This window comes from Falco biarmicus, chromosome 3, assembly GCF_023638135.1.
Source record: "Falco biarmicus isolate bFalBia1 chromosome 3, bFalBia1.pri, whole genome shotgun sequence".
NCBI classification, from domain to species: domain Eukaryota; kingdom Metazoa; phylum Chordata; class Aves; order Falconiformes; family Falconidae; genus Falco; species Falco biarmicus.
The window spans coordinates 58,474,886-58,487,723 of record NC_079290.1 but is presented as its reverse complement, the minus strand read 5'-3'; the positions used below and the strand labels follow the sequence as shown (position 1 = coordinate 58,487,723).

The 12,838-nt window shown below is 40.0% G+C and overlaps 1 protein-coding gene across 7 annotated transcripts in view; it reads left to right on the top strand.

The window, feature by feature from the left end:
* The first annotated feature begins 30 nt into the window (after positions 1-30).
* The window catches only part of LPIN2 (lipin 2), a 47,264-nt gene continuing 34,456 nt past the window's right edge, over positions 31-12,838 (top strand). For 2 of the 7 annotated variants that reach the window (XM_056330086.1, XM_056330084.1), the window contains exons 1-2: positions 9,040-9,107; positions 11,784-11,989. Coding sequence is in view for 2 of the 7 variants with exons in the window: in XM_056330082.1 (XP_056186057.1) it covers positions 9,021-9,107 (87 nt within the window). In the remaining 5 variants the exon portion in view is untranslated. The other 5 variants (XM_056330082.1, XM_056330088.1, XM_056330083.1 and 2 more) reach the window with 4 other exon arrangements.

The window sequence follows — 12,838 nt, the reverse complement described above, 5'->3', positions numbered from 1 at the left end:
CGGGAGCGCGCCGCTGAGGTGGCGCGCGCCTTCGCCGGCCCAGTCGCCCGCGCCGCGGCGGCGCGCCCCCGCCACCCGCCTCGCTGCACCAGCCGCCGCCGCTTGGCGCAGTTCGCATCCAGCCGAGCGCGGCCGCGGCCGCCCCCGCTCTGGGCTCCCCCCGCGCCGCGCCGGTGCCCGGGCTGCGCTGCTCCATTCATACACCGGTCCCTCCTCGGCTGGCGCCCGCCTCGCCGGGTCTCGCTCGAGGTAAGCGAGAGGGTGCCGCCGCGTCGCCGTGGGGAGGGGGCGCGCACGGGGGCGGGGTGTCTGCCCGGGGGCGGGGGGGCGCCGAGCGAGCCCGGGCGGGTGCAGGGGGGAGGGGGGTGCCGGGCCATGCACGGCCGCCGGCCGGGCCTCGCTCCCCAACCCGAAGCGACCCCCGAGCGGCGACCGTTGAGCCCCCCGCGGCCGCCGCTGGGAAGCGCTCCCCGCCGCTGCGCTGCGCTCCCCGCCGCCCAGGCCGGCGGCAGGCGCGCTGTCCCGGTGTGCGGGGGGGGGAGGGAGAGAGGGCAGACACCCCCCCCCCGGCTTCCCGGTGCGCCGGTTAGATCGGGGGCGGGAGCTGCGAGTCCGCCAGCCTTGCCGGCCGGCGCTGGGTGGCCCCGGGCGCTGCCCTCCCGCCTGGCGGTGGCGGTGACGCGAGGGCCGCGCACCGTTTGGAAACGTCGGCGCGGCTGGCCCTGCGCGGCGGTGCCGCTCGCAGCGTGCCGGGGCGCGGTACGAGCCCCGCTGCCCAGCCCCTGCCGCGCCGCGCTGCCTAACCGCGGGCTGCCGAGGCGCCTGGCTGCGGGCGCGCCTCCTCCGCGGTTTCTGTTTGCCCCCGGCGGCGCGGCGGTGCGGAGCGCTGGCCAGCGGGAGCACCGGCTGCCGTGCCCTTCGTGGGGGTGCGCGTCCCCGCCTTGGCCAAGCGCACTCCTGAATTCATTGGTGTGAGCTGCATTTTTCTTCTCGTCTGCTGGTTACTGAGTACATGTAGCAGACATCAATGGTTTTTAACGGAGCGAGACAATACGCCGCTTAAACGTGTGCGTTTACATCATGCGTTTACATTACAAAATGATGTCATAAATATACCTGTGTTTTGGCTGCTTGGCTGGCTCTGTGTGCGTGCATCATCTGATTACTTCCCCCCCCCCCCAATTCCATTGTTACGATAATTTGTTTGTTAGCTGTATCCCATAATGGTATACGGTGTTATTTAGGATAACAATGACAGACAATCCTACAGAACTCAGTTGTTTGCTTTTTTGTTTGGTTGGTTTTGGTTTTTTATGCTTTCTAATAACATTTCTCAGGACAGTTTTGAATACTGAGCTCTTAATATTTGCAAAATACATTGAAAGAGGGGAAAAAGTGCAGTTACATGCATTTTAAGAATGGACATATATTCATTAGTCAGGATGAAAAATCATAAGTCACCAAATGCCTTTGCTTTGTGTGTTTATGAAAGTGTGGGCATGTCAGTTGCTCAGTAGCTGATACCTAACCATTGTATGTACACCGGCAAACTAGCTCCAGTCAAGGCCATTAGTTGTGCTTTCTCTCCTAGTCCCTGCTAGTTGTTTTGCATCCCAGCTCACACAGGAATGTGAACAATTTCACCATCTCTTACAAAAATCAACAAACATCCCTTTACCAGAGTGAAATAAGGGTATGAGGGTATGATACGTGAGGTGCTCTGTAAAAACATATTACTGTTATATAGTAGAATATTCAACCAACAAGTTAAAGTCAAAAAGTATCTAAATGAACTCAGGATGTCAGGAACTTCGAATGAAATGCTGTATTATTTGGTATTGTTCTTAATTACAGTAGGAATAACTAGATAGTGCTGAAAGGTCCTTGTAAGCAGGTACGGTATTAATTTTTAGTGTTGTAGTGCAACTTTTCAGTTGAGCATATGAAAATGTTTCATTTTTTTAATGGCATGTGAAAGAGGTGGTGTTTGAACTTGTCTTATTTTTAGAACTTAACATCTTAATTTGTTACAAAATTTAGTTTAGTTCTTCGCTATTATTTACTTGGAAGACAGACATGTAAAATGTTCTAGTTTCACAGTGCAGTGGACTTTTTGTCCTTCTCCCTACTTACAGCATTTCTTTCCACTCGTTTAATGTCATGTTCAATTATGGGGAAATATAAACTGCAGTTACTACACTTGACACCTACTTATGTATCTTGAGGCCCAGAATAGCCCTTTTTTGCCTTGCATGCTTTCTGACTTGGTCTCAGCCCCAGACAACTTGCAGTCTAGATCAGATGAAGCTGAAAGGATTTTGCCCAAAGCCACACTAGGAAGCTCTGTCAAAGTTAGAGGATACATTAGTTGCATTTGTTTCTCTCTTCCTGGAAGGTGCTCACACGGTTAATACTCCAGATCACAAATTTCTTCTTTTCCAGTCTTGCATCTTAAGTGCAAGATCACAGCATACAGGAGAACAGACAGTTCTTCACGGTCTGTGTGGGGTCATAGCATGTCTGTGCTGAATTAGAATGTTTGGTGGGTTTCTTTGTTTTGTTTTGTTTTTTTTTTTTTTTAAATAGCTTTGGCTTATAAAGTACCTTTTAATCCTTGTTTATATCATGAATTGCAAATAAGCTGTACGTAATTGAAAAGGGATGAAAGGACACCTTCTGGTGTGAGATTCAGTGCTGCATACTACATATGTCCACAGTGAAAAAGCTTTCAGGCTTGTACAAAACAATGGGTTATATGTTTGTGATCTAATTCAAATCTAAAGTGTATGCATTAGATATCTTCATGCCATACTGGGCAAATTCTGAGAACATAACATAGCATACTGTATCCCAATGATTTTGTGTCTGGCAGTGCTGATCAGGAGTACTTTAGGAACCTTTGATCTCATTGAAGCTGCATTTTAAGGTTCTACAGTTACACAAAGATGTCGTCTCTGTAAATACCTCACTGTTAATATAGGTAAGCAGAGATTTTTTTAAAAATTGTAAATAAAATTTTCCACTTCAAACATATCAAAAATGTTGCTGCTTTTGCAATGAATGTTTCACTTTTTAAAAGAGTGTTTATTCGCTTAGCTGCTATCTCATCATGGTTGTTACAAATGCTCTAGTGTGTAGTAGCATTAGTGCTTACATTGAACTTTGAACAGGAAGGCTGTTTTAATATGAAACTGTCATGCCAAGTCAAGCCAGATTGTCTTTGTGTTGGAGGACAGAGCTTAAGCATAGTTTTGGGAGATTTTTTTAAAATTTTGATAGAAACTTGTGTTTATATTTCAAGGCCATTTCCAAGTAAAGGATGCTAGCTTCCCCTTCCTAGTTAAGTATTTTATTGTTACCGGTTTCTTTTAGCTTTGCAGTAATGTCATTTGGCATAACCACTAGAAGTTGTCCTGAGTCACTCTTTTTGCCAGAACTAAGGGATGCTTCCTCATTGCTGCTATCCGTACTGAGTGAATGGATAAGATTTTGAACTGAGGAACTGGCCCATTTCTGTCTCCAGCGTACTAGGTGACATGTTTTTGTTGGTCTATGAGGCTGAAGCCAGCACATGCTAAACATGCTAAGCCAGTCTTAGGCTGTGTCTTTAGTTTAACTTGTCTTTTTTTTAGATTGCATAACTGTCTCCTCAGGAAAAGTACTTCTGGATTGATGGTTAGTAAAGGACTTTTAAAGGCAACATGTAAAGAATTCTTTGCAAAGTTATTTCAGAGTGCTCCCAATAATGAATTGTAGCTGAGATTCTATTAGAAGTGGAAGTAATTGTCTCTCACTTGGCTAACAGTAGAATTTAATTTGTGATGTGAACTGAAATACGATGATTTTTAAAAAATGTAATTACTTACTAGTTACTTAAAGCCATTCATTCCCCAAATAAAAAGTGTGCATGTTAACACAAACAAGAAAAACTGTGAGGCTGCTTTACAGGTTTGTCATATCCCATATAGATGATGCAGACATGCTGTTGTGTGCTAGGGCTGAACAGGTATCTTTCAGACAGATGTGATCTCTGCATTCATTAAAACTCAATAGTGCAAGAGGTAGTGTTTGGTGAATAAGTAAGCATATGCTGCTTTCTCAGCTATAAATTTCTCCTTCCCAATATCTCATGCTATAAATACCCTTGTGTGGAAATTCTGTAAGAGGAGCATTTCTACCTGGTTTTCTAATAAATTAGCCAAGTTTTATGTTCAAGTTAAATTTATGGATGTTGTTCCATTCTGGTTCGTGTTCATCAATTCTACAATGTGGAGAGTCTTATCGAGTAAAAAAAGGTTTCTTGTTTATATAAACTGTATTCAGAATTTTTTTGGTATTCTGTTTCTCACAATAAGTATATTTCTTGTTAGCCTGAAGATAAATACTAGTTTCAGACCTTGTATTCATATATCCATTCTAAAGGTAACCAAATTATTCACCACTAACTGATTAGGATGCATTGCATGCCTAAATACATGACTGTGTTCTATTGCTGGAAGGTTGCAAGAAAATGTAAATGCACCTGAGGCAGATCAGTGTCTGGAAAGAAACCTTTTCAAATGGAGAAAATAGAAAGGTGAGGAGTTGTTCATTAGGGAAATGCTTAGTGCTTTCTAGAAACATGCAGGAAAAGCTTCATCTGCTTTCTTACCTCATGTAAAAATGAGATGGGTGGAATGTCTATTCAGAAACTGGTTTCTGTGGTATGTGTCTAGAAGTTCAACCAAGGATGATGTGGCTGTAGAAGAGTTTGTGCTGCTCAAAAATAGATGTATTTCAAGTGTGGCAGGCACTTGTGTGGGATATGCCTGTACAAATCCCAAAGGGGTGCACTCTGGGATTAGCCAGTTACTTCTTTTCAGTCCTTTGAAAGAAGCTAGCGTCTTCTCATATACATAAGAACTTTTTGTGTGCGTGTAACCTAAGTTTTTGATTGAACTAATCATTTTAACAGTGAAACTCACTTTATGGACTCTTGGAGTATTCTTTGTTTCACTGAAGTGAGGAAAAAAGGTAACCCTAAAAATAATAAAGGGGGGGGGGGGGGGGGCAGAAAATGCTCAAATTAATACAAGGAAAGATGCCATAGTGCCAGAATCAGATGATTCATAGTAGATTGTGCAGATGTAACTGACACATTACAAAAGGGCCAAGTCCAAATAAACTGTGGATTTCCTTTCTTGCTATCTTTTTTTCCCCTCTCCCCTTGGAGATAAAAAATACTTAAACTGCACTGAAAAATAGTTTAATTTGAATGTCTCTTGACTCCACCTGACAGGAGATCTTGAAGGCATTGGATTTACCATTTGCATCATAGATGGAAAAGTAGACATTTGATTTTACTCTTTTTTTAACCACCAGTTTAGTGGACAATGCATTGCTTTTATATTACTGGTGTTTCTCTTAACATCTGTTAACTGCTTGGATTCTTGTACCATGCTAGCATTACTTGTGATAGGGTTTTTTCATTATTCTTATGTTTTGGACATATGGGAATTGCAGGTAAAAGCAGGTAACACTGCCTTTTAGTCTTTTTCAGCTTTTTTTGTGCAGAACTTGATTTATGTAGTTGCACATAACTTTGCTAAAACGGAATATTTCATTCCAAGTTATATATTAGCCACCTTCAGCCTTTATATGGAAAATTTTAGCAAGTATATGGTTTTTGAAAAGGAGTAAAACTTGATGGTATGTTTCCACTCTACTGGAGGAAAAAATCTAGCTGTTTTCTCTTACAAGAAGGGATATGAGGCACATGGTCTTCATTCAGTATGTCTTCTGTTGTTCACATCTAAACTTGTTTTATTTTGGTAAAGTTACTAGCCTTTGAATTAGTTTTAAAAGTCCATATTGAGAATGGATAGACTTTTGTAGTTAAAAGTAGTGGGGATGCTGTATTGAATGTATTTTATCACAAGCTGGAATGAACAGAGCTTTATTTCCAGTTTCAGTGAGCAGATGCTTCAGGCCAGGGCTAGGATCAAGAACTTGGGCACAGGACTAAATGTTTTCAACCCCAGTCTGATTTTCGTAAACTTTATAGGAGAATTGGGAGCTCTTCTACTTTGTTTGCACCTGATAGACCAAGTGTAAAAGGTGCATGAAAATGAAGTGCGGTGGAATTTAGGAATAGAAGTTGAGGCCTGGGGAGAAAGGACCTTTTCCAATGCCAGGACGGGGTGTGAGGCTGAGAACTGTGGTGCTTAAGTCTTAGCTGATAGTAAGTAAATGATTTGGGGCATGATGAGGTGAAGGAGAGACATGAGACATGAACAAAGGTTGTCCTACGTTTGCCATATCCATTAGGATATGTTGATTATAGGAGGATTTATCTCATTTATTCATCTTAACTGATTTATTCTGATCTGAATGTATTGCAATTGTGTACTGGTAGAAGCTCATGTCTATAGTTCAGCTTCCTTCCTTCCAGAACTTAAAATGACATGTGCCGATGAAAGCTGGGGAAATGTCCTGTAGCTGTGTGTTGGCCATGCTGGTCTGGCAGCTCCTGTACAGCAGGGTCAGATCATTTAAATGTAATATTAACAGGCAATTAGACTTTTTTTTTTTGGTTGTTATGACCATCTGGGATATGTAAATCTGATTAACAGCTACAAATGTAGCCTGTGGAAGCAATGTTTTGAATATGCAAAGAGGTGAAAAATGGAAACTCTGCAAAGTCAAGTTTTAGCTGTGCTAAATCCCCTGTATTTTTAATTCCTAGTCTCCTGGCCTGAGTTTTCCATTACATAGGTGAAAAAAATACTACTGCGTCTCTGGGATGCTGTAAAATTAGATGAATGCAATGAAATATATTATGAAGATTTCTGTAGGAAAGTACTGTTTAAAAATGGAATCATACTTCCGATCGGGGATTTTGACTGACGAGCAATGAGATAAGATGTGTAGACCCCCCCAAAGAGCAGCCAAAAAAAAAAAAAAGGAACGTAAGGTGATGACTGGTCTTTGTTAGCAATATTAACTTACATGAGGCTAGTGAAAGAACTTGTATGTGCTTTCTGAGGCTAGACCACAGTAAAATCTATCCACCCGAAGAGCTGTATTAAGGTTGTATGAAAAACATTGCTTCTAATACTTCCAAATGTGAAGTACTTGCCTTTCAAAAGTAAAGCTCATTTTCCTGGGTAAATTGTAACTAAATAACATAGTACTTGGACTTACTCAGAGGGAATTTTATTTACCTTATTAATATTGACAAACAAAAGACAAGGAGGCTTACTAAATGTGCAAAGCTTATTACCTGTGTAAATCTAACCTTAACTGCAGTCACCACAATTTCTTCTGTATTCTAGAAAGGCTGTCTTCTAAAACACTTTTAGAAGCTTTGAAGAAAATAATGTCAATCTGAAATATACTGAAATAGAATACATATAAGAGAAAACAGTACACCGCAACAACAAAAATCGCATAAACTAAGTCAAAAGTGTTTGAAAAGAAGTACTGTCTTAACAAATCTGGCTTCCATTCTGCTCATATCTGCTTTTTACCATATTTTAATTGAACACACATGATAAAGGAATGATGAACAAGTAGAGGAAAATTGAGTGTGACTAGTAATTCTTGATATCTTGTGAAAATACTCATGTCTGCTAACAAACCCAGTAATTTTTCCTGTGAAGAGGCATATTAAATACAAACTTAGTGTATAGAAGACAGCCCAGAGATGGCAGCAACCTTACTGCAGATGTAGCAGTCCCGACAGTCAGGAGTTTGTTATCAAGACTGATTTAGTTTTGGCCTTGGGTGCAGTTCATAAATTATTTTGGAAACCTGCAAGCCGTTGGGCTGTGTCTGGTAATGTAATTCAGTGTCCTTGCATCAGAGCTTAATGCATAAATTTGCAAAACTTAAGAGGAGGATAGCGTGAAGATGGTAGCAGTATCCTAGATTATCTTTTAGCTGGTAATTCAAAAAGTAGTCCTTCACAGCCTTCTGAGGAGATGCAAAGTAACACCATGGGAGTGGGGAGGAAATGCATGGGTTTAAGGTAACGAGAATCTGTCTACATTGAGGGGAATATTAATGGTCCTCAGAGAATGTCTTTCCCATTCAGGGGTAGAATTTTTCCCTGTACTACTACAATTCCTCGGTTATTTCACCAATTCATGATACTATTTAAAGATGTAATGACATTGCAAAATTCCTCAGATCAAAAATTCTTATTCTCAGTCATGGAGCTAGGTGTACATTAATTTTCTGTGTGTTGTCCACGTACCCAAATTACACTGCTTTAACAATTCAGTTTAAAGAAAGCAGGAAAACTTACACAGGAAAAAAAATGCTTATTTTGGCGTGCACTGTTTTTGTATGGCGTAGTATAAATGACACCAGGTCAGTTGTCTCTTTACTATTCTAATGTCATTTCAAAACTGGGGAAAACAGCTCCCAAACACAGGACCCTGAAAGGTCATCAAATTTGTCCTATAAAACGTGGCTAGCTAGCCCAGTAAAGCCGTCAGTGGAGGGAGTGGGCACATGGAGTGGCAGCAGGCATTCTTGAATTAGGTGTGCAGCAGGCTGAACGAGGACTTTGAATGCTGCTACAGATGGTAGAGTTACAACAGTGGGCAAAAAGTCTCCTGAGTGAGCCAATGTAGACATTGCTTAAGAATCATTAACTAAATCCCTGTTTCTTTTCGTGGGAGCTGCAGCTAAAGTCACGTGAGCTGATGTAAAACAAGATCATTACCTATCAGTGCAAACATATGGCAAAGTCTGCCCATGTTATTACTTATCTCAAAGAGCGCAAGGGGGCTGTGACATTTCCAGTAAAGCCTATTGGTGAGAGTTTCTATGTGAGCTTTCTTAAAGAAGCCTTTCCTTTTTAATCATAATATTGCGTGGGAAAGTATACTAAGTGTTTTTGTCTAAGTGACCAGAATATTTACGTAATTCTTCTGCTTCCATGGAAAGAGAAGAAATGTTGATACAACATTCTGTTATGGCTGTAAACTTTGGGTTTACTTGTACTGTGGAAAGTTAGTTTCCTGTTTTCTGAGATGCATTTCTCAGAAATGGATGGTTTTGAAGATGACTTCAGTGGAAGTCTTGTTGCTGCCCAGGAAAGGGTTCCTTCTGGGATCTTGGTGAGTTTGACAGATTTATTGCTACTATGGGTATATAATTTCCTATAGCATAGTTAAAATACTATTAAACACAGGCAGTCAATTTGTATGTATGTGGAAGTCTTTAATTAGGTGTTCAACAGACTTGCTTTGTTTCTCACTTTTGTTCCATAAGTGCTCTGTGCTGTACTAGGAGCAATCCTAAACCCCAGTTAAGATCTTTGCTTAAGAGCAAGGATGGTTTTGTTTGCTTGTTTTTGCTGAGTAGACCTGATGCTACAGTGGTGATTTTTCACATGGTCATTCCCTCTGCTCCTGCCCCCCCTGCCAATCTCCTCAGGGTACAAAGTAGAAATTAGTGAAACACTTGCTAAAGATTCTGTCTGGTTAAGGAGAGCTTCTGCCTTGTAAATATATATACATGCACATACAGGCAAGATGAGATAAATTGAGGGGAAACCATTGCTATGCATGATTTTTGTTTTACCCAGTCCCTTGAAACAAGTGCAACTTCTTTACTGTTTACATCATGTGGCATTAGACTATCTTTTAATCCTCTAAATGTATCTCAAAATAAATGGGTTATATAAATATCTACTCTCTTGCAGGCTAAGATCTACATTTAAGTACCTATTTTTTGCAGTGATAGTTAAAAAACATGCCCTCTATAGCTGTGTCTCTCTAGAGCAATCGGATAGCTTGCCTTTGAGTAACTTGTACTCCTCTTTTTATGTTGTTGAACTGGGCATTTTTAGTGTTCTTGTTCATATAAGTGCACCTATATATATGGCTTTAAGAACACAAAAAATGGTTTACCTTTACTGAAGCAGTACTCCAGAAGCACAGAAAACACAAAATTGTGGTCCAACTTTTGAGTATATCTTGCACTTTTATATGGGTGTTGCTGAGTAACATTAAAAAATTGTTCAAGAATACACATTGGGTTTGTAGCAGCCAAAATATCTATGTACCATCAACAAAGATGTTATAATTCCTATCCACAGAACCTCCTGCTTAAATTCTGCTAATGTAAGTGTTTCCTGATGGTGAGTTTTGACAATTTGGTGGTCTATCATGTAGAGCATGTTAGAGACTTATCTGAGCTGTCATAGTGTTTAATCATTCTATCTGAAAGCCATTCTATTGCTTATTGCTGCAATGTCAGGAAGTCAACCAACATATGCAAGGTTAATTCTAGTTTAACTGATGTATTTTATAGATGAGGCACAGAATTTTATTTTTAGTTCTTGAATTTCCAAAGTAGATATTTTATTATTTTGTATTTACTTTTATGTTCTCTCTCTCTGTTTCTGCCTTCTGCAGTGTAATGGCTTCTTGCCAGAAACAAAATCTTTTTTTTATGATATAGGACAGAGACACCCTTTCCTGCATTCCAGACAGTTGCACTTAGCTTAGTAGTGTTAATATATTCAGTTATAAGAATTTTTGCAAAGTAGGTAATATTGCATAAACTTTCAAAAATCAATCTTTCTGGAGCCTCAGAACACAGAAAGTCTTTTTCTGCTGTGAGACCTTAGGTATTGATAGCCTTTTGATTTGCTATCCTAGAAGGATAAGTAGTAGTGAGCTACGTTAACTTTAGCTTTTATGCAGAGTTCTGGAATTTGACTGCATCAAGTAATATATATATATACTCTGGATATCAAAATAAATTAAAAAAGCCAAACAGTATTGTGAAACATTGCTGCATTGCTGTTTCTTAGCTTGTCTTGTCCATCAGAATTCTGTCTTGAATTGCAGGACTGGAAATTGGCATGCTTTTTAGGTTCTTATGGCAGGTTATGAAGGCATGCTGCTCTCCACTTTTCTCTGCTTTCAGGGCAATGACATTTAACAAATGTTTACTAAGCATGAAATAGTGTTGTCGAGGAAATACTTTGTCTTACTGGTTTTTCTGTGATCAGGCTATTTCTATTGCGTTTGCAAGAATTAACAACATTTTATGCTGTTCCTCTCTATAGTCAGGTTCAGTACTGCTGACCACAAGGTTTCCAACAATATACAATAAAACTTAAAGCGCACACACACACCAAAAAAAAGCAAACCCAAAAAACCCCCAACCAAACCACCCCAACATTTTTAAGTCTCCTAGCTGAGATTCTACTGACATTTGAAATAAATTAAATATCTCATGTTTCTCAGGTATGTAGTGACACTTTATTTCTATTTGATCATTTTCTTGCTACAGTTCAAGCCTTCTTAAATAAGTTGTTTATCTTACAAATTGAACCGTTATGTTAAAAGCTGAACTACAACTTGATAAGCAATAACATACATTAGTTTCTGATCTGCAGTTTTGTTTACTTACAATGTACAAAACAATGTTTGCTTTAAGACTTGGATTATGAAAAGTTTCTTTCTGTATAAACATTATTTTTAATACTCAGTGGGTTGAAAAGTTCGTAACTTTCGTGCATAAGAGGTTATTCTGTTTATATATGATCATAAAAGTGACTGTGCTGTGAGCTACAGAAATGTAACTGAGATCTATAAAAGAGAGAACTTTTGCTACAGGAAAGCAAGAATATATGTAGAATAGGTTCATGCTTCAGTCTTGTGGGTTGTTTTGGGTGATTTTCTGTATTTTAGACAAGGTCAGCATGTATGTGAGGAAAACTAGATTATTAACTGAACTAAATTTTAGCAGTTGGTGTGAAATTCTGATCTTTTGAACAGTTGCCTCTTAAATGATAGAGAATTCCTTGCTGATGTCCACTTCTCAAGTCCTGTTCACTGAAATGAAATATGTGGAATGGAGAGTCTGTTAAGGACTTCTGTGCCTGATTGTGCCCAAACATTTAACAAATTCAGTCTCCACGGTGTCATGAAATCAACTTTGCTTTGTAAGCCAATACCATAGAGTCCTCTTGGAAGCAGCCAAGGTACAGCCATGAATGATAATGACTATGTGTTACAGAATTTTTCCTAAGATTGAGAATAAAGATGACTGCCCTTGTAGGGGAAGACTAATTGTATAAACAGTAAAGCAGAGACATTGCTACCTTTCTGTCTTGGGTTACATTTCCATAAGATGCAGCAAGTATCTCACTTGTCAAAAGGAAGATGTTCAGTTTCCTACCCCAGCGTTTTTTTCTAACTCTCTGGTACTGCCGTGTGCCTCATGACTCTCTGGTGTTTGTCATATTCTTCTTCATGAGTTAATCTAATCTACTAATCCACTGAAACAAACAACGACAAAATGGGTAGACTTTTGCCAGCTGTGTCAGTGAGCTAAAATCAGCTCATTAAGAGGGTCAGATGAGGAAAGGTTGAAGTGACACCTCCCCTTTTTAGCAAGGGTGAGCTATTATTTCATTACCAAGCAGTCAGTTTTGTAGTTGTACATTAAATGACTTAGAGATGAAACTTAATTTTATTAATCACTGATATTGATAGGGAGTCCGTTCTGCTAATCCCATTAGTCACTCAGTGATGGTCTGTTCTTTCTGTCTTCATCAACTATGTTGTACAAAAGCTACAGGAGAAAATTCTCTAGGATGTTACCTAGCATAGTAATTCTGTGGATAATTTCAAAAGAACTTAAAAACTGTATTGGAAAAGCCCTTTCTTCCTTTTTAAGTCTTGTGGAGAGGAAGGAATTTTTTTTTTCAAAAGTCTAAATGTGATTAGGTAGCATATGTTAGGCTTGAGAAGCCTAAAATGGAGAAAAATACTTCTGTAGCTGCTCTAAGTCTGTGAAAATAGTTTTAGATTTCCTACATGTTTACAAT